This window comes from Choloepus didactylus, chromosome 18, assembly GCF_015220235.1.
Source record: "Choloepus didactylus isolate mChoDid1 chromosome 18, mChoDid1.pri, whole genome shotgun sequence".
Taxonomy (NCBI): Eukaryota; Metazoa; Chordata; class Mammalia; order Pilosa; family Megalonychidae; genus Choloepus; species Choloepus didactylus.
The window spans coordinates 75,877,870-75,896,202 of record NC_051324.1 but is presented as its reverse complement, the minus strand read 5'-3'; the positions used below and the strand labels follow the sequence as shown (position 1 = coordinate 75,896,202).

Below are 18,333 nucleotides of genomic sequence, written 5' to 3'. Positions count from 1 at the left end.
CCTCCTCCACAGGCCTGGAGGGGCAGGCTGGGCCCTCTCTCCGCCTGCCCGGGGGAGCCTTGCCAGGTCTGTGCCGAGGACCCTCCCGCTCCGCACACAGCGGCCGGGGACCCGCGAGGCTTCCTCTGCGCGTGCGCGCGGAACCGGCCCAGAGAGGGAGCTGGGCGCGCTAGGCCAGGGGCGGGGTCCCGAGGAAGCCTCGAGCACTCGCTCCGCCCCCGAGCCCGCAGCCCCGCCCCGAGCCCACGACTCCGCCTCCGAGCAGCGCGGCCCCGCCCACCGGGTTGCTAGGGGAAATGACGTCACAGCGCGATGGCGGCGGCTCCTTTAGGCAGCTGGAGGGGGATTTAGGCCCGGAAGATCCGAGTCCATCCGCTGCGGGGAGAAGGCGAGCGGGGCTGGCGGGGGCCGGAGCAGGGGCGGCGGCGCTCGGACTGTCCCATCCGCCCCGTATTGAGGCGCTGGGAGCGGCGGGGCGGCCAGAAAGCGATGGTGAAAGCCGGGCCGTGAGGGGGGCGGAGCCGGCAGTCGGACCCGCAGTAGCGGCGGCACCGGCGCCGCCTCCCCGGAGCGCAGACCCAGGAAGCGGTCGGGAGGGCAGGAGCGAGCCGGGCCGCCGCCGCCATGGAGCTCAGAGTCGGGAACAGGTACCGGCTGGGCCGGAAGATCGGCAGCGGCTCCTTCGGAGACATCTATCTCGGTGAGGCCGCGGTGCCCCGTCGGGCCGCTCCGCCGCGCGCCCCTCCCCCAGCCCCGGCCACCCCCCCCCCCCCGCCTGCGACCCCGGCCCGGAGGGGCGACCCCGCCCTGGGCCCGAGGCGAGGGCTGGCAGCCGGGACCCCCGCCCCGCCCCGAGGCTTGCCGCACCTAGGGCCGCAGCGCGACCCCAAATGGAGCCGCGGGACGGGGCCCCGCAGCGCGGAGCTGGGCGGACACCGGGGGCTACGGGGAGGCCCGGCCCCTGCCGCCCGCGAGCCTGGGCGCGCCCCGTCCGCTGCCCGGAGTCCGAGCAGGCCGCTGGAAGCCGGGGCCCGGGCGGAGGCGCCCATCGTAATGTGTGCTGTCGTCGCCGTGGGGGACCGCCAGGAACCCGGGGCCGGGAGGCCGGGCGGCCGCTGACCGCTGTCGGCTTCTAGGGGAGGGCGCCCGGCGCTCACGTCACCCGCAGTCAACCCCGGCCGGGCGCGTCCCGCTTCGGAGCCGCAGGCCGGCGGGCGCCCGTGGGGAGGGGAGCTCGGGGCCGTCCTGGAGCTTCCTCATTCCCCCAGGCGCCTGCCCTGCCCCGTTGGCAGGGGCCTGGCCGGGCAGGTTCCCTCTGGACCGTGACCTTGGTGCAGCCGGCAGACCCAGCGGGAGCGCCCTTCTGCCCCTGCAGGAGGAGGCCGTGGCCTGGGGTGGCCGCGGAGCTCGCCAGGACAGCAGTCAGGCAGTGTCACCGCCCTGGCAGAACCAGGCGGATGGGGTAGCGGGGAGGGCCTACCCCGAACCTTTCTCTTTGGTTGGATTTAAGATGTTTGGGATTAGAAGGTTCTGGGTCATTGCAGCTTCAGAGTGAATGAAATATGCTCACATGTACACACACATGTGTGGTAAGAGATTGCCTGAACGTTAAAGTTGAGAAGTTGAAGATAAGGTGCTTTTTCTACACTTGTGGGGGGATTGTGTTGTGCCTAAGTTATTCCAAACCCGCTGAACTTGAGAGCGCCTGGCCTGGGGCGGCGGGCTGCGGGGAACTGCTGCGGAGGTCGGGAGGCCAAGTGGCCCGCTGTGGTGTCCCTGTCTGGCTGGTGTCCTGTTGGAGTCAGGAGTTGCTGTACCTGCCGCGGGCCTTTCCCATTACCTCAGTGTGTGCTCATCGCCAGGATGACCCCATCGCAGGCTGGGTGAGATACCTTTCAATCTCTTCTGCCTTACGGGCCTGCCAAGCACCACGTGCTTTAGGGACATTTGGGTTCTACTATTTAAATATTTATATCCAAGTAGTCAGCCTGGTGCAGTCTCAGCAGCATGTTGGGAGGCGGGGTGCTGGGTAAATGCAAGCTGTTTGGCTTATTTATAGAACAATAGATTCTGGCAAAAGGCTTAACCTCAGGATCTAGGAGCTCCTAAGCATTGCAGTGTAGATACTTGGAAACTTGTCCTGTTCTGAGACCTGACTGACATGGCTTTGTGCTTTCCGAAGATGGATTGTGACAGTGAAGTTGTGCTGTTGTTTTCACCAGGTCACTCACCAGGACGGACCCTCTTCTCTCCAGGTGGAAGACTGGTGGGTCCTGTCCATCCTGGAGGCCTCACCTGGTCGTGGCCCACCCAGACTGCCCATCATCGGGGTGCAGTAATTACTTGTGTGGGATTGGTCATGACTGCGGTTTTTCTTTTTTTCAGTCAGCGCTGGCTTTGGGCCCACCCTTGGTGCTTTCCGGCCACACAATACCCTGCTAAGGATAGGTGGTGATCTTGTTAGCTTGAGTGCGTGTGTGGCTGGGAAGGCAGGCCTGAGCATGTCCACCATGGGCTGTGCTGGGGACCCCAAGACCATGGGCTACATCGAGTCGTCGAACTGTAGCTTCCTTGCATTAGAGTAGGCAGAGAAGAGATCAAATTGGGTTCTCATCTTGAAAATCTCATCACACGTATGCTGGTGTGATTAATAATGAAACTCTCTCCTACTGTCATTCCTCTAAAGTTAGTCAGAAAGTCTTGACCTCCCTAGGTACGGCTTGTGTTTTCTTGAGGCTGGCAGGTTGGGGTTTTGGATTTCCACCTGGGACTTCTGTGCTTTTAGATGTTTGAAATGGAGTGCAGGGACCTTCAGTTTGCAGAGTACTTCAGGGACCTAGAAGAGCCAGTGTTGGCCTTCCCCAGTGGCCTGCTGTACCCATGTGTTCATGAAGAGGGGCTGCGTCTTAGGGCCTGGGATCATTGTTATCCGAGTCCTTCTAAAGCATCATAGCCCAAAAGTGCCCCATCTGCCAGCTATTTCTCCAACCCTCAGGCTTCAGAGGGTATCTTACTGGACCTGGGCTACCACAGGACCTCCCAAAGTCCAGTCACAACCCTGAGCCTTCCCTTCTCTCTAAGCCTGCTGGTAGGGTCAGCAGGGAGGACGCCTAGCTCCCACACACCTGTGGGGCACACAGCTCGGCAGGGTGACATGCTGAGCCCTGGACCCAGCTACGGTCCCTCCCTTGGCCTGAGTCCACACCTTGTCCTCCACCTGCTGCTGGGGCGATGTGCTCTGTGAAGCTGTGGAGGCCGGCTGCGCACCACTTAGAAGTTAGGTCATGTTTGGAGGGGGAAAGAGCCAATATTGCTGACGCGGACCGTGTTTTCCAAACGCCATTGAACGAGTTAAGAGCACCCAAGGAAGAAGGGTCCACACGGCGTGACCACGTGAGGCGGCCAGGCTGCCTGCTGGTGGCCCAGGAGCCAGAGCCAACAGCGCCTGCGAGGCACTTGGCGCTGGAGACGTGGGGCAGGCGGCACCCCTGCTCCATCCGCACCCGCCTCCTGTAGGCGAATGCTGTGCCCGGGGGAGTGGGCTTCCCTCTTGCCGGCCAGTGGCCTCATCCTTTCACCACAGCAGTGTGTCAGCTTGCCCGGGGGCTGTGCAGTCTGACAGATACTTGGTAAGAGCTGGAGCTTAGCGGCCTCTTAGTGTGTTTCCCCGCTCTGACTTGATTTACCTTGGAAGGCCTCTAACAGTGGGTGGCACCCAGTATGTGTTCCAGTTTGTGGGCGGGGGTCTGGGTGGTTGCTAACCAAGCCACACTCCCCATGAGAGACGAGCAGTCACTCGTTGCCAAGCCCCTTGTCCCCTGAACCCTTTTGAATGGCTTCTGTTTACCTTGGCCTTTGTTGTGCCCGAGCCTCTCCCATAAAAGTCATGACGCTGCTTTCCGGTCCCTCGTCAGCAGTGGCCTGCAGGAGCAGCCTTTGCCCTCCTGCCCGGAAGTCCCCCTGTTTCCTTGTAGACCATCCTTGATGTCCTTGGTGTTGGTTACCAGCGTCCAGCCTGGCACCTGTCCCAGGGCTGGGTCGGGTTTGTTAGGTTTACTTCATGGCACCCTCCACTCTTGTCTGTTCAACTTGGAAGGCTGTAGTTTTGTTTTCTGAGGACTAACCCGGACCCGTGTCTGATCAGAGCCTGGCAGTGGGTCGCAGGAGAGCCCATGTTGTTGAGCTGATAGAGGGCCCTGTGTGCAGACAACTTGGTCTTGGCAGCAGGGTCCAGCTGTGCTGAGAGCCACCCTGTGTTTGCTCTCATGTCCTGCACTGTCCCTTCGTGGACTCGTAGCAGGTGGAGAATGACACCCAGCAGCAGTGCTAGAGGAGCACTGCAGGGGAAGGACAGGTGGGGGCAGGTTTGCTTGGTGGCGTGGAAATGTGCCCAGGGAATGCGCAGAACAAGAAGCTGCTGCTGCTGCTTGGTCTTTCCACCCGGTGGGCAGTAAGCTCCCTGGGGAACACAGTCTATGCTGCTCCCACCTCTTGGGTGGAAGCCCTGGCCCAGCCCCTCCTCAGCCAGGAGTCAAATGCAGAATGGCCTCTCGGTCTGCACAGCCTGCTTGAGGACTGGCCCTCTTGGCTAGCACAGCACATGGCTGCTTGGGATCCATGACAGTTGCCACTGGTTATGTGTCCCCAAGTCAGTCCGTATTGCAGGAGTGAGTGTCAGACATCAACCACCAGCCATAGGGAAGCAGAAGGTGCTGGTGGGTGGCCTGTGGGGCCCCAGGGCCCTAGTGCGTGGAGGACCTGCCAGCCGGCAAGGATGGGTGGCAGCCCCACGTCCTCCATGGTGCAGGAGGGCTGTCTCCAGAGGCTGTGCTGCTAATGCCTCATTGTCAGGGAAGTTGCTGATGTAACTAGTGAGATGCGTCATCTGTCCCTCCTGGGTTGGGGAATCCAGAGTTCCAGGTCCTCACAAGAACTCCAAGTTCCTTCTTCATGTGTACAGTACATTTTATGATAAGTCATTTTTCTCGTAATTGGATAGGTGGTGATTGTCCTACAGAACTCCAGGCTGGCCAGGAGTGGGTGCGTTTCTGGCAGCACTGGAGGGCAGACTGCAAGTGACTGGTGCTCTGTGGTTCTGGGTGCTTGCTAGCACGCAGACACCGACGGCTGCTCTCCCTGCAGCCTGGGCTGTTCTGATGCTGGCCCACCTCACCCGGTGCTGTGTGACTTAACCCGTTCATCTCCACGACTCCCTCGTGAAACAGGCTGCTGCTCTCCCTGTAATTTCAGATAGCGAGAGAAACTGAGTCACCAAAGACTCATCAAGGACTGGCGAGGCTGCTTTGCCCAAAGCTGCCCAGCTTGCCTGGCATCATCTGCCTGGAAGGGAGTGGCCTGGGGATCTGTTTGGTGCCAGTGGTTGTTCATTCACAAATAACCTCACTGCTAGGAAGGTTAATGTGATTTTTATTGGGGAGGAATCTGAGGGAAAAGTGAGGGGAGAACAGGTAAATGCCATGTAAGACTTTTCTTTCTTACTTAAAGGTGACTTGGTACGTTATGTGGTAAATAGAGTAGAGGTCTTTTAGGCAAAACTTTGGTTCAGGTTGGGGCTTGTTAGCATCTGTGCTTGAAGCTTAGAGAGGTAGTAAAAGTCTGGTTTGCAATTCTTTGTTGGAGTAGAGCAGAGATGTAACGTTTTAAAATAAAAACTGAACGAATTTCACCTCTAAACTCGTAGGCTCACGATTGGGGGGTATTCTGAGATGTGTTGCTTGCTGTAGCCAGAACTAAGGGAGGAGGGGAGTGTGGCCTGCGCGTGGTCACGGTGGTGTGGCCAGAGGCCTTGCGGGCAGCACCCAGGCCCTGGACGAGGCCGGGAAGGAAGATGCAGTGCTGTCTTGTCCAGGGGAGGCGGGTTGGGCTCGGCCTCTGGGGTATTGCTGGCCTGCTGGGGGTGGGGGTATTTGCCAGACCCGGGTGAGTTAGGGGCGACTCTTGCCGCCCTGTGGGCACTGATCCTATCAGAGAAACGGCCTGCGGCTTGATGTGTGGGGGCAGGACCGGCTGAGTTAGGGTGTTTGGTAAAATCCCAGCTGTCTCCCCCCACTCCCCCACCCTGAGAAAGAACTCAGACACACCTCCAGAGGCACATAGAGGTGACGTGAAGACACAGCCCGGAACTCCCGACTTGTGGGCTGGCGGTGAACACAAGAGCAGACAGATGAGGGGTGATGGGGCGGGGGTTCAGAGAAGAAAAGGTGGGAATCCTTTGAAGAAACCTGCATTGCCTTGCGTTCGGCTCCTCTGGAACCTGATCAGAGTGGGATAAATAAGGAAGTGGGGTGACGGAATACCAAATACACATTTCTATACGTTTCATATGCTTGGTGTTTTCAAAGGTGAAAAGGAGGAGGTGGGCAGTGTCCCTTATTTGGTCCTCCTGGGAAAGTCCAAATGGTGCTCCTTTTCTAGCATATGGTTACGCTGGATCAGGTGGTGGATGGGGGTGACTGATGCTTGTGGTTTTCTTCCTTCCTTTCCAAGGTACGGACATTGCTGCAGGAGAAGAAGTTGCCATCAAGCTTGAATGTGTCAAAACCAAACACCCTCAGCTCCACATCGAGAGCAAGATCTACAAAATGATGCAGGGGGGAGGTAGGCCTTTGCGTGTAAACCAGGCTCGCTCCGTGGGGAGGCGCCTCACCAAGGTCTGCAGTTGCTTTAAGGAAAGAGGGAGGAAAGGCCCACTGTGCTTGGCCTTGGGTTTTCATTCAGAAACCATCTTAGATGCAGAGGGCCTCAGTCAACAAAAAGAAAAAGTGACTTTAGGTTTTTTGCTTAAATACTACTTTCTGTAGCTTCATGTTAAGAAATAATGTTTTTAAAGTTCAGGATTTTGTGTGAATTTCAATTTTTCAGGTGTACATTAAAATACACGTGCTATTGATTGTCTGTGTGCCCCCTCCTTGGTTGCCTGGGTGTGCTCCATGGCCTCTGCAGTGGCCTCCCTCACTCGCATGCCCGCGCAAGCTCTGGGCAGCCCCTTCAGACTCTCTGGGCTCCATTTTTTTCGTAGAAACAAGAAACAAGGGCTTGAGCTGGTTACCTGTAACCCCTTCCAGCGTGGCCACTGAGCTGTGAACCCTCCTCTCCTTGGGGCACGGCCTGGGGTGGAGCTGGGGGTTCCCCATCCTGGCCCAGGGTCTGACTATCTCTGGACCTTGAAATAGTGTGCTGAATGGAGGGGAGGGGCTTGAGTTTAGCGTTTCAGAATCCTGAAGACGCGCTGCCCACTGTGAAGGCCAGAACGGCTCTTCGAAACCCCATCCTTGGCCCTGGCTGTTTTGAGCACTGTTTGGAAATCGGGCTTTGTGTTTGAGAAATGACCCTGCTTCTTCCTCTTTGAAGAACCAATCAGAACCCCTTGTGGTGGTTCTTTCAAGTAGACCTGCAGTTTGGAGGATGACGTGAGTTTTCTCAGCACTTAGCATAGGAAAGCTTGTCTTCAGAGCTTTTATTTTCCTTCTTGTAAGCAGAAAAGGGAGGACTGTTGATTTCTCTTTTTGGCATCTTTCCTCAACAAAAGAAATTTAGTCTGTGTACTACTAGAAACACACATTTTAGGTTTGTGTAATACAACTTGTATGTGGCAGCATACACACCCTACTGCCTCAAACAGTCTGGTGGCCCATTGCAGAGAGAGGTGGCCCAGTGTGGCTAGCATGGGCCTCACGGAACCTCAACTCCCCCACTCTTCTCTTGTCCCCAGAGAGAGGCCAGTGAAGGACTCGGCCTGTGGGTGCACTCTCGTAGCCCTCAGTGGAACGCGGCTTTCTCAGGGGCCTTAGGAACTGTCTGCGTGGCTTTTCTGGGTGTGACAAGGAGTGTAGGGGGAGGTGACGTGGCTCGGTATGTGGCCTTTCTGGTGGGGAGGAGCCTGATGCTGGGGCGAGTAAAACGGCCCAAGGAACAACTTGGCCATGGGAACCCTCCATGCAAGCTGGGGTGCTGAGGCAGAGGGTAGGAAACTGTCCTCTGACGTGCAGCATAGGAACTCGTAAACGGACTCTTGCCCTCAACAGAAAAGAGCGTGGGTGGTTTAAGACAGGGTTTTGCAACCTCAGTGCTGTTGCCATTTGTTGGGGACTGTCCTCTGTACTATAATATGTTGCACAACACCCCTGGACTCTGCCCACAAGATTCCAGAAGCACCCCCCCCCACCCGATTGTGGTGACCAGACCGTGTCTCCAGATGACTAGGGAGCGGGAAGGGGGCAGAAACATACCCATCAGAAACCACTGATGTAGGATGTAATGAAGTGCTTATTCTTTTCATTCTGCCTGCGTCCCTTCTCAAGAATCTCAGGGATCCAGAAGGGTTTCTGAATGTGGACTTCTCCACATCTAGACTTTGAATGCACATAGACCAAGTTTGCTTTACTCCTGTTTTAAATGCACACTTGGAGAATACCATAAAGATCTGTATTTCAGACAAGTTCTGTTCAGGAGAGCATGGCTGTCATTCTGGAATGATCTGTGAGCTCATTCTAATGAAACTTAAACTCAGGGCCAACAGATAGAGGATGTAGGAATTGGTTCACCCAGAAACCAGCAACCGCTGTTGTCTGACCCAGCTTTCTGTAGCACCATCTCATGTAGGTGGTTGTGGACTGTTTTGTTGTCTTCTGGAAGGGATAGGAAGCATCTCTGTTGTGGTTTTTCTTCCTTTTGAGTGGTCCTAAGTTTTGATCTTTCTTACATCCGATTGGGACTTGGTGCTGACTGCATTGTGGAAGAAAGTTTCCAGCAGCTTGTTGGAGGACGGCAGGGATGTATTTGGAGACGTCTGGGTAGTGGTGATGCTGCAGCCCACAGGTGTCACAGTGCCTGGCCAGCTAGAAGTGCCACATGAGGATCCCACATTTAGAAAGACAAAACATGCTCGTGTCAGGAATTGTTAAAAGTATTTTGTGGTATTGCATCTATCACCCATACCCCATCCTTTGTGGTGCCTTCCGCTTCATGTGACGGATGAGGAAACTGAGGCACAGCAAGGCTGAGTGACTTTCCAAAGGACGCAGATTTGAACTTGAGTGTTGTAGCTCCTGGGCGCACTGCTGCTCAGCAGCTGTCCTTGCCTGCCCCGTCGCCCCCAGGAAAGGAGTGGCAGCTGCCCTCGGTGGCCTTGAGCTATTAGGAATGCACCCCAGATGCTTTCACCTCTCCACCAGAAATAGCAGAAATAAGTTAGAATAGGCCACGTTGGTGAAAAGCTTGGTGGATGTCAAATTTCTGTCAGAACCATGTGGACTGCCAGGTGAACCTGGAGCCGGTTTAAGTGCACTTTCCAATACTGATAGCTCCAGGAGGTAGCCTCAGACCACTGCCTCTTCAGTGAGCCCCAGCAGGGAGCAGTTACCCGGTTTGCAGCTGCATCTGGTGAAGGCTGAAAGGCATGTGGTGTAGGGGCAAGGAGAGGAGAATCTTGTGTCATTCGGGGCTGGTGGGTACAAGGAGGCCATTAGCACATCAGAAACAAGGCACTCTGACCCTGCAGTGATTTTCTCTTTCATCTTATGTGCCTGGTCACGTCCTGCCGTTTTTTTTTGGTCTTGGTCTGGGGGCTGTGGGGGGGGGGGTCATAAGGACATTACTGAGGCGGACAGCTGGGGAAATTTGAGTATGCACTGTACGGTCAATATTAGTGGCTGGTACGTTAAGGTATAATCTGTGTAGATGCTGAATAAAATACCATGTTACAACATGCAGAAGTCACGGAGATAGGTAAAGGGCCTTGGGACGGATCTGAAAGAGACTCTCAGGTACAGAATTGGACTTCACCAAACAGGAAGCATCGAAGGTCACTGGGCAAAGGGCCTTGAGAACAGATAGTGCTGGGGACAGTCAGTTGTCCATAAATGGGATTCCTTTCACCATATGTAAACTCACTTGCCAAATTGATCAAGGGACTTAAATGTGAAAAGTGAAGCTTTAAAACAACTTTTTTTGTTTTTAAACCACTTTATTGAGGTACAATTGGTATGTAATTGTAGTGTGTGTAAAGTGTACAATTAAAGTTTTGGTGTACATTTATTCTCATGAATCATTACCATGGGAGACACAGTGAACCATATCTATCTCCCCCAGAAGTTTCCACACGCCCTTTTGTGATCCCTCTTCTGTCTGACGTCTCCTGGCTAACCTAATCCGCTTTCTGTTGTTATAGATAAGTTGGCATTTTCTCGAGTTTGATATAAGTGGAATCATATGGTATGTTTCTTTTTCTTTTTTTTTTTTCTTTTTTGTCTGGTGTCTTTCAACATAATTCTTTTGAGATTCTTCCCTATGGCATGTGATTAGTTGTTCATTCCTTTTCACTGCTGTGAAGTATTCCAGTGTCTGGATATGCTGCAGTTCGTTTATCCAGTCACCTGTTCAAAGACATGTGGGCTGGTTCCAGTTTGGGGCCATTACAAACAAAGCTGCTTTTAATGCTCTTGTGCAGTATTTCTGAGGGTGTATATTTGTATATTTCCTTTTTTCTGGGGTAAATGCATAGGAGTAAAGGGCCTGAGTCAAGAAGTAGGTGAATGTTTTAACTTTTGAAGAAAATGCAAATTTTTCCAAAGTGTTTGTACCATTTTACATTCCCACCAGCAGTGTAATGAGGACTTTAATAGTTGGTGTATGAGTCAGGGTTCTCTAGGAAGACAGAACCAACAGGAGATATCTGTAAACATGAGATTTTATGAAAGTATCTCACGTAGCTGTGGGGGTGCGCAAGTCCAAATTCCCTAGGGCAGGATGCATGAGTCCAGATTCTGTAGGGCAGGCAGTGAGCTGGCAGCTCTGATGAAGGTCTTCGATGAAATCCCCAGGAGAGGCTGGCTGACCAAAGAAGTGAAGGTTCTCTCCCTTTTCCCTTAAAAGTCTTTAACTGACTGGATCAAATCCAGCTGATTGAATTCTCTCATTGTGGAAGACAAGCCCTTTATTGGCGTACTCAGCCACAGATGCAGTCAATTGATGGTTTAATTAACCATCTGTGCTAGTTTGAATGTATTATGTCCCTCAGATGAATTGGTGTTGATTAGATTGGAATTCTTTGACTGAGTATTTCCATGGAGATGTGACTCGTCAACTGTGAGTGAAATGTTTGATTGGATAATTTCCTTGGAGGTGTTACCCCGCCTATTCAAGGTGGGTGTTAATTGGATCACCGGAGTCCTGTAGAGGAGTTCACAGACAGAAGGACCTCAGAGCAGCTACGAGTGACATTTTGGAGAACAACTGAGAGTGACATTTTGGAAGAGCTGCAGCTAAGAGAGGACAAAACGCCCCACGAGAACGTTTTGAAGAACCCACAGGAGCTGAGAGAGGAGCTGAAATGCAACATGGGAGCAAACAGATGCCAGCCACATGCCTTCCAAGCTAACAAAGATTTTCCAGGCGCCAGTGGCTTTTTTCCAGTGAAGGTTAACCTGTTGTTGATGCCTTAGCTTGGACACTCTAGGGCCTTAAAACTGTAACTGTGTAACCAAATGAACCCTCTTTATAAAAGCCAATTCATTTCTGGGGTTTTGCAAAATGGCAGCATTAACAAACTGGAACACCAGCCTTTTGATTCATTAACCAGCTATAGATGTCCTTGCAGTAATGGTTAGGCCAGTGCTTGCTTGCCCAGACAACTGGGTACCATCACCCGGCCAAGTTGACACATGAACTTAACCTTCAAGTTGCTGTCTTTTAGGGAATTTGCCCCTTTCGTTTAAGTTGTTGAATTTATTGGCATAGACATTCATGATATCTCCCTATTATCCTTATAATGTAGGATCTGGTGACATCACCTCTCTCATTCTTGATGTTAGTAATTTGTGTCTTCTCTATTTTTTTTTTCCTCATCAGAGAACCAGCTTTTGGTTTCCTGTTTTCTGTTTCATTGATCTCTGCTCCGATTTTTATTATTTCCTTTTTTTTGCTTGCTTTCGGTTTATTGTGTTCATTTTCTCTCTTAAGATGGAAGCTGAGGTGATTGATTTGGACCTAACGTAAGTGTTTATTTGCTAATTTTCTCACATAGGCATTTATTTGCCATGAATATCCCCCTTAAGTTCTGCCAACATGATGTCGCATGAATTCTGGGGTGTTGTGCATTCATTTTCATGCAGTTAAAAATACTTTTCCATTCCCCCTTTGATTTCTTTTTTAATGCATGGGTTATTTTGAAGTGTCTTTACCTTCCTAATATTTGGGGTTTTCCCAGAGAGCGCTCTTATTTATTTCTGATTACTTTCCACTGTCATTTGAGAACATATAGTCCAGAATCTGGCCTATCTTGGTAAATATTCCATGTATACTTGAGAATAATGTGTATTCTCCTGTGGAGAGGGGGTTATTGAAGTCCCCAGTTAAAATTGTGGAGGTTGTCTTTTTCTCCTGATAGCTTTGCTTCATATATTTTTTTATCACATTTTTTATTGTGGAATATTGTGGGAATCTTTGGATAAAAAACTTGTAAACTCTGCTTCTGTTTCAGCATGCATATAGGCAGACGACTGCCTTTGTCTAAACTCCTGTTGAAGACGATGGGAATGTCTTGCTTTGCTACGCTGTGTTCTTGCACACAGTCCATTCCACTCCCATGGCCAGGCTTATCTGTTGTCTACTTGCCTGCTGATCTTTGTGTCATAAAGGTCAAAATGTCCTGCCTCCCTAAACAGCCTTGAGTGCCAGCACGTCTCCCTACTCCAGAAATCTCAGTAAAAACTGAGATGAGAATTGCTGGGCAGGACACACTCTTTTGAGTTGTTCTCACTTTCACCTCTCTTGACTTTTGTCTCGAGTAATTCATTGTGTCACCATGGTTACTGCTGGACAGAAAACCACAGAATATAACATACATAGGAGTGATAACTTTCCAAGTGAAATTTAACAAGTAGTTAGCAAATTTCAAAGAATAGTATGGGTTACAGTTCCAAAGTTTCAGTTATTTCCTTATTGTGAAATTTAACAGATATACGAAAAGGTGATAACTTCAGATTACGACTTAATAAGTAGCTGTAGAGCAAATTTCAAAGAATGCTATGGGTTACAGTTCTATCATTTCAGTTCTTTCCTTCTAGATACTCTAATACCCTGGCAACTAAAAAGATTATACAGAGATTTGATATTCATAATCCTTTACTAAATTCCATCTTGTCTGTTACTATCCCTTCCTTTAGTTTAATCACTTTCTGATCTTCAGGGATGTCTAGGCAGTGACCACCCCAACGTGTTCATGTTGAAAAGGGGTGTCAACTTTATGAGAAAAGGGGGCGCATCTGGTTGATTATTCATCCCTAGTATTAATGTGGTACGAGTAAGGTATTCCTATTAAATATAGTCCATAGTATGCAATAGATAGGTTTTCCCATATACCACTCTTGTAAACTCTTTGTATCAGTGTGATATCTTAAAAGTAGATCATGCAAGCACTTATTTATATTTGTAATGCTAATCTGTGGGATACATGCCTTTAAACAACCACTTTCAATCATGTTTACCTTCAATGCGTCGCTGATACTTATAATCCCATTAACAAACTGTTATCACCCCTGTCCATTCCCATATCTTTAAATTCAACCTCATTAATAGGTCTGTACATATGAGGTAATCATTCCCCCTTCTCTAGCATCTGTCTCTCTAAGCCCCCTTGATTTGTGTCTCCCTAATAGTTAGTGAAGATGTACATTTTTCTTGTGTTTTTTTTAGCCATTTGTATTTCCTCTTTGGAAAAATGTCTTTTCGTATCTTTTGCCCATTTTATAATTGGGCTGTTTGTACTATTGGTGTTGAGTTATAGGATTTCTTTTTTTCTTTTTTTTTTTTCTTTTTATATTAATAATAAATTTTATTTGAAGTAAGTTCAATCTTACAGGAGCAGTTGTAAAAACAGTACAAACCCCCTACATGGAATTCCATCATACCCTGACCCCCCTCCCCCGATACCCTGATCCATCACCTTTAAGATCCTGTCACACCACTCTTTCTTTCCCTCCCTCTCTCTCTCCCTCCCTAACACCCATCATCTATTGCTCTATCTTCTGAACATATGGGAGCAAGCTGCACATATCTTTGAACAAACCATATAATTCACATATACCTTTCCCATGGACAAGAACATTATTTTATGCAATCTCATTAAACGCAGCTAAGAAGTTCAAGAAATTCAACATTGATATAAAGCTTACATTCTATATTTCCTTTTTTTTTTTTTTTTTTTCCTTGTGTCCCAGCTGTGTCCCTTTGAGCTTCCTCTCCTCCGGCCTCAGATCCTATCCAGGATCATCCTTGGCATTTAATTGTTGTCTATTTAGACTGTCTTATTTTTTTTTTTTTTTCCGTTTTGGAAAGATACATATAGCCTAAATCTTCCTATTCCACCCCTCCCTAGCATTCCCTTAGTGGGATTAATCACATTTAGAATGTTGCAATGCTGTCACCTTCCGACCATCCATTTCTAGAAGTTCCCCTTCACCCCAAATCAAAACCCCTACTCTCATTTCTTAACTCCCTATTGCCCCTTCCCCCACTTCTTGGAACCCCTTCTCTACTTTTCATCTCTTTGGTCATATTCTTTGATACTTTCTTTGTGTTTACCATGGGGCTTAAATTTAACCTCTTAAATCTATAACATTTTTGTTTTTCTTTGAAACCAACTTAACTTCAATAGGACACGTAAACTGTGTTCCTGTACTCCTCCATTCCCCCACCTTTATGTAGTTCTTGTCAAGAATTACGTATTTTACATTGAGTCCAAAACCACCGATTTATCATTACAGTTTATGTATTTTAGATCCTGTAGGAAGTAAATAGTGGAGTTATAAATCAACCATACAGTAGTATTGGTCTTTATATTTACCATGTGATCTTTACTGGAAATCTTTATTTCTTCATGTGGTTTTAGTCAATTGTTTAGTGTCCCTTCCTTTCAGCCTGCTTAGGGCTGACCTACTGGTGAAGAAGTTCCTCAGTTTTTGATTGTCCAGGAATGTTTTCATCTCCCCCTCGTTTTTATCTTTCAGGTGTTTGTGAATTCTCCAAGTCTCTGATGGTTATTGACTTCTATTTGTATTCCATTGTGGGCAGAGAATGTTCTTTGAACAAATTCATTTTTATATTTTTTTATTTTATTGAGGCTTGTTTTTATGTCCCCACATACAGTCCATTCTGGAGAAAGATCTGTGATCACTAGTGTAGAACATGTGTCCCAGTGACCTGGGATGTAATATTCTATGTATGTCTGTTAAAAGTCTCTATATCTTTCTTTCATTTCTTTGTTTCTCTGTCGGTAGGGCTCGCTTTAGTATCTGAAGTAGGGCAGGTCTTTTATTAGCAAACTCTCTCAGCATTTGTGAAAAATTTAAGCTCTCCCTCAAATTTGAAGGAGAGTTTTGCTGGATAAAGTATTCTTGGTTGGAAATTTTCCTCAGAATTTTAAATATGTCATGCCACTGCCTTCTCGCCTCCATGGTGGCCGCTGAGTCGTCATTACTTAGTCTTATGTTGTTTCCTTTGTATGTGATGAATTGCTTTTCTCTTGCTGCTTTCAGAACTTGCTCCTTCTCTTCAGTATTTGACAGTCTGATCAGAATATGTCTTGGAGTGGGTTTGTTTGAATTTGTTCTATTTGGAGTTCGCTGGGCATTTATGCTTTGTGTATTTATATTGTGTAGAAGGTTTGATAAGTTTTCCCCAACAATTTCTTTGAATACTCTTTCTAGACCTTTTCTCTTCCCCTTCTGGGACACCAATGAGTCTTAAATTTGGACGTTTTATTTTCTCTATCATATCCCTGAGATCCATTTCGATTTTTTCAATTTTTTTCCCCATTCTTTCTTTTGTTCTTTCATTTTCTGTTCTGTGCTCCTCGAGGAGGCTGAGTTGTTGTTCAGCTTCCCCTAATCTTGTATTATGAGTATCCAGAGTCTTTTTAATTTGGCCTACAGTTTCTTTAATTTCCATAAGATCTTCTGTTTTTTAATTTACTCTTGCAGTCTCTTCTTTCTGCTCTCCTAGGGTCTTTTTTATGTCTTTTATATTCTGTGCCATGCTCTTCTTCAAGTCTTTTATATCCCGTGCTATGCTCTCTTTGCCTGTCTGTAGTTCTTTGATTAATTCTGCCAGGAACTGTGTGTCTTCAGATCTTTTGATTTGAGTGTTTGGGTTTGGGTTCTCCATGTCGTCTGGTTTTATCATATGCTTTAAGATTTTCTGTTGTTTTTGGCCTCTTGGCATTTGCTTTACTTGATCTTTAATTTGTTAGAATTGCAGTTTGGTGACATACACTTTCTCTAACTAACCAGCAGATGGCGTCCGTGAGTCACTTATTCCCCTCAAGTCAGTTCTCCCCAACTTTGTGTTATGTGGGGATCTGATTCTTTTGGGGTCCAATTGGTGCACTTGATTTGGGTGTATTGTCGGTGCTGTCTGCCCTCAATGAGGGGCTTGTGCCTGAGTGGTTAGGGAGGAAGGGCAGGTTTAACAATCAAACCTCCCAGGTATTCCCAGAGATTTAAGGCTGTTCTTTGCCACTGACACAAAAGTCCTTGGTATTGGCGTAGGTTCCCTGGGATTTCCGAGCGGTTCCCCCCTCCCTGCTGTGCTTTTCCAGAACTTCTGCTGAGGGCGGGAGGGCCGTGTCACGTCAAAAGTGAATGCCGGCCTCCAGGGAAGCCCTGGGCCGCCGGGCTGCGTAGGGGCGTTCCCAGCTCACTTCAAAGATGGTTGCATGGGATGCATTAACTTTCCCCTTTCCGCACACAGCTCCACTCTCCCAGCTCCGGGACAGTCAGCCGCGGGTGTATTCAAGGCCACTGTCCACGGCCGATATTGTGTCGTGTGAGCGGTGCTGCGGGAAGGACTCCCTGTCAGGCTGGGTTTCTTGTCTCGGGTCTGTGCTGTGTGTTCCGCCCTGGGCAGGAGCAGCCCCGCCTGCTGGGGAGACGGCTGCGAGACTGGGCCTCTCTGCTCGGCTCTGCGCTGTGTGCTCGGCCCCGGGTAGGAACAGCCCTGCCCGCTGGGGAGACGGCTGCAAGTTGTGTGTCTCCCCTTTGTTTTCCTGGACCCGAGGCAATCTGCAGTGGGTTTGGGAAGGGGTATCCTCCACCCCAGACTAACCCGAGGCATTAGTCCAGACCGCTCCCGTCTTATCTGCAGCTGTTCCTGGGCTTCCCTCTATTTAAAAAAAAAACAAACGCCAGCCCAGTGTCTCCCCCCACTGCAGCGTGGCCGACGGATCAGCCTACTCACTCATTCGTTTCAGAATGCAGACTCCTGGTTTCACCAAACGCAAGTTCCCTGTGGCTTTAGCAGAACTTGTCCGGCTGGTGCTACTTTGGAAGTGGTGTTCTGGGTCCTTTCTGGTTTTTTATCTAGTGTTTTCCACAGAGGTGTTTTTTTCTCTGTCTCACCTAGTCGCCATCTTAGGTTCCTCCCTATAGGATTTCTTTATATGTGCTGAAAATCAGTCCCAAATATTTTCTCCCATTCAGTTGGCTGTCTCTTCACCTTTTTGACAGTCTTTTGAGTCACAAAAGCATTTGATTTTGAGGAGTTCCCATTCATCTATTTTTTCTTTCATTGCTTGTGCTTTGGATGTAAGTTCCAAGAAGCTGCTTCTATCACTGGGTCTTGAAGATGTTCCCCTATATTTTCTTCTTGGAGTTCTATGGTATTGGCTCTTATTTTGAGGTCTTTGATCCACTTTGAGTTAATTTTTATATAGGGTGTGAGGTAGGGGTCCTCTTTCATTCTTTTGGATATGGATATCCAGGTCTCCCAGCCCCATTTGTTGAAGAGACTGTTCTGTCCTAGTTGAATGGCTTTGGGAATTTGTCAAAAATTAATTGACCATATATCTGGGGGACTATTTCTGAACTCAGTTTGATTCCACTGATCCATGTGTCTGTCTTTGTGCCAGTACCATTCTGTTTTGACCACTGTGACTTTTATTAGACTTTGAAGTCAGAAAGTGTAAGTCCTCCTACTTTGTTCTTTTTTAGGATGTTTTTGGCAATTCGAGGCCTCTTTCCCTTCCAAATAAATTTGATAACTAGAATTTGTTTATTAGCTCAACAAAGTAGGTTGTTGAAATTTTGATTGGAATTGCATTGAATCAGTAGATCAGGTTGGGTAGAATTGACATCTTAACGATGTTTTGGCCTCTCTGTGCATGAACACGGAGTATTTTTCCACCTATTTAGGTCTTCTCTGATTTCTTTTAGTAAAGTTTTGTAGTTTTCTCTGTAGAGGTCTTTTACATCCTTAGTTAAGTTTATTCCTAGGTACTATTGTGAGTGGAATTTTTTTCTTGATTGCCTCTTCAGTTAG

At 49.0% G+C, this 18,333-nt stretch overlaps 1 protein-coding gene across 3 annotated transcripts in view; it reads left to right on the top strand.

Moving 5' to 3' along the window:
- The first annotated feature begins 364 nt into the window (after positions 1 to 364).
- Positions 365 to 18,333, top strand: part of CSNK1D (casein kinase 1 delta) — a 40,972-nt gene continuing 23,003 nt past the window's right edge. The window contains exons 1-2 of one of the 3 annotated variants that reach the window (XM_037810695.1): positions 365 to 700; positions 6,508 to 6,618. In XM_037810695.1, the coding sequence (XP_037666623.1) occupies positions 625 to 700; positions 6,508 to 6,618 (187 nt within the window). In that variant the 5' untranslated portion in view covers positions 365 to 624. The remainder of the gene's footprint in view (positions 701 to 6,507; positions 6,619 to 18,333) is intronic. The other 2 variants (XM_037810696.1, XM_037810697.1) reach the window with 2 other exon arrangements.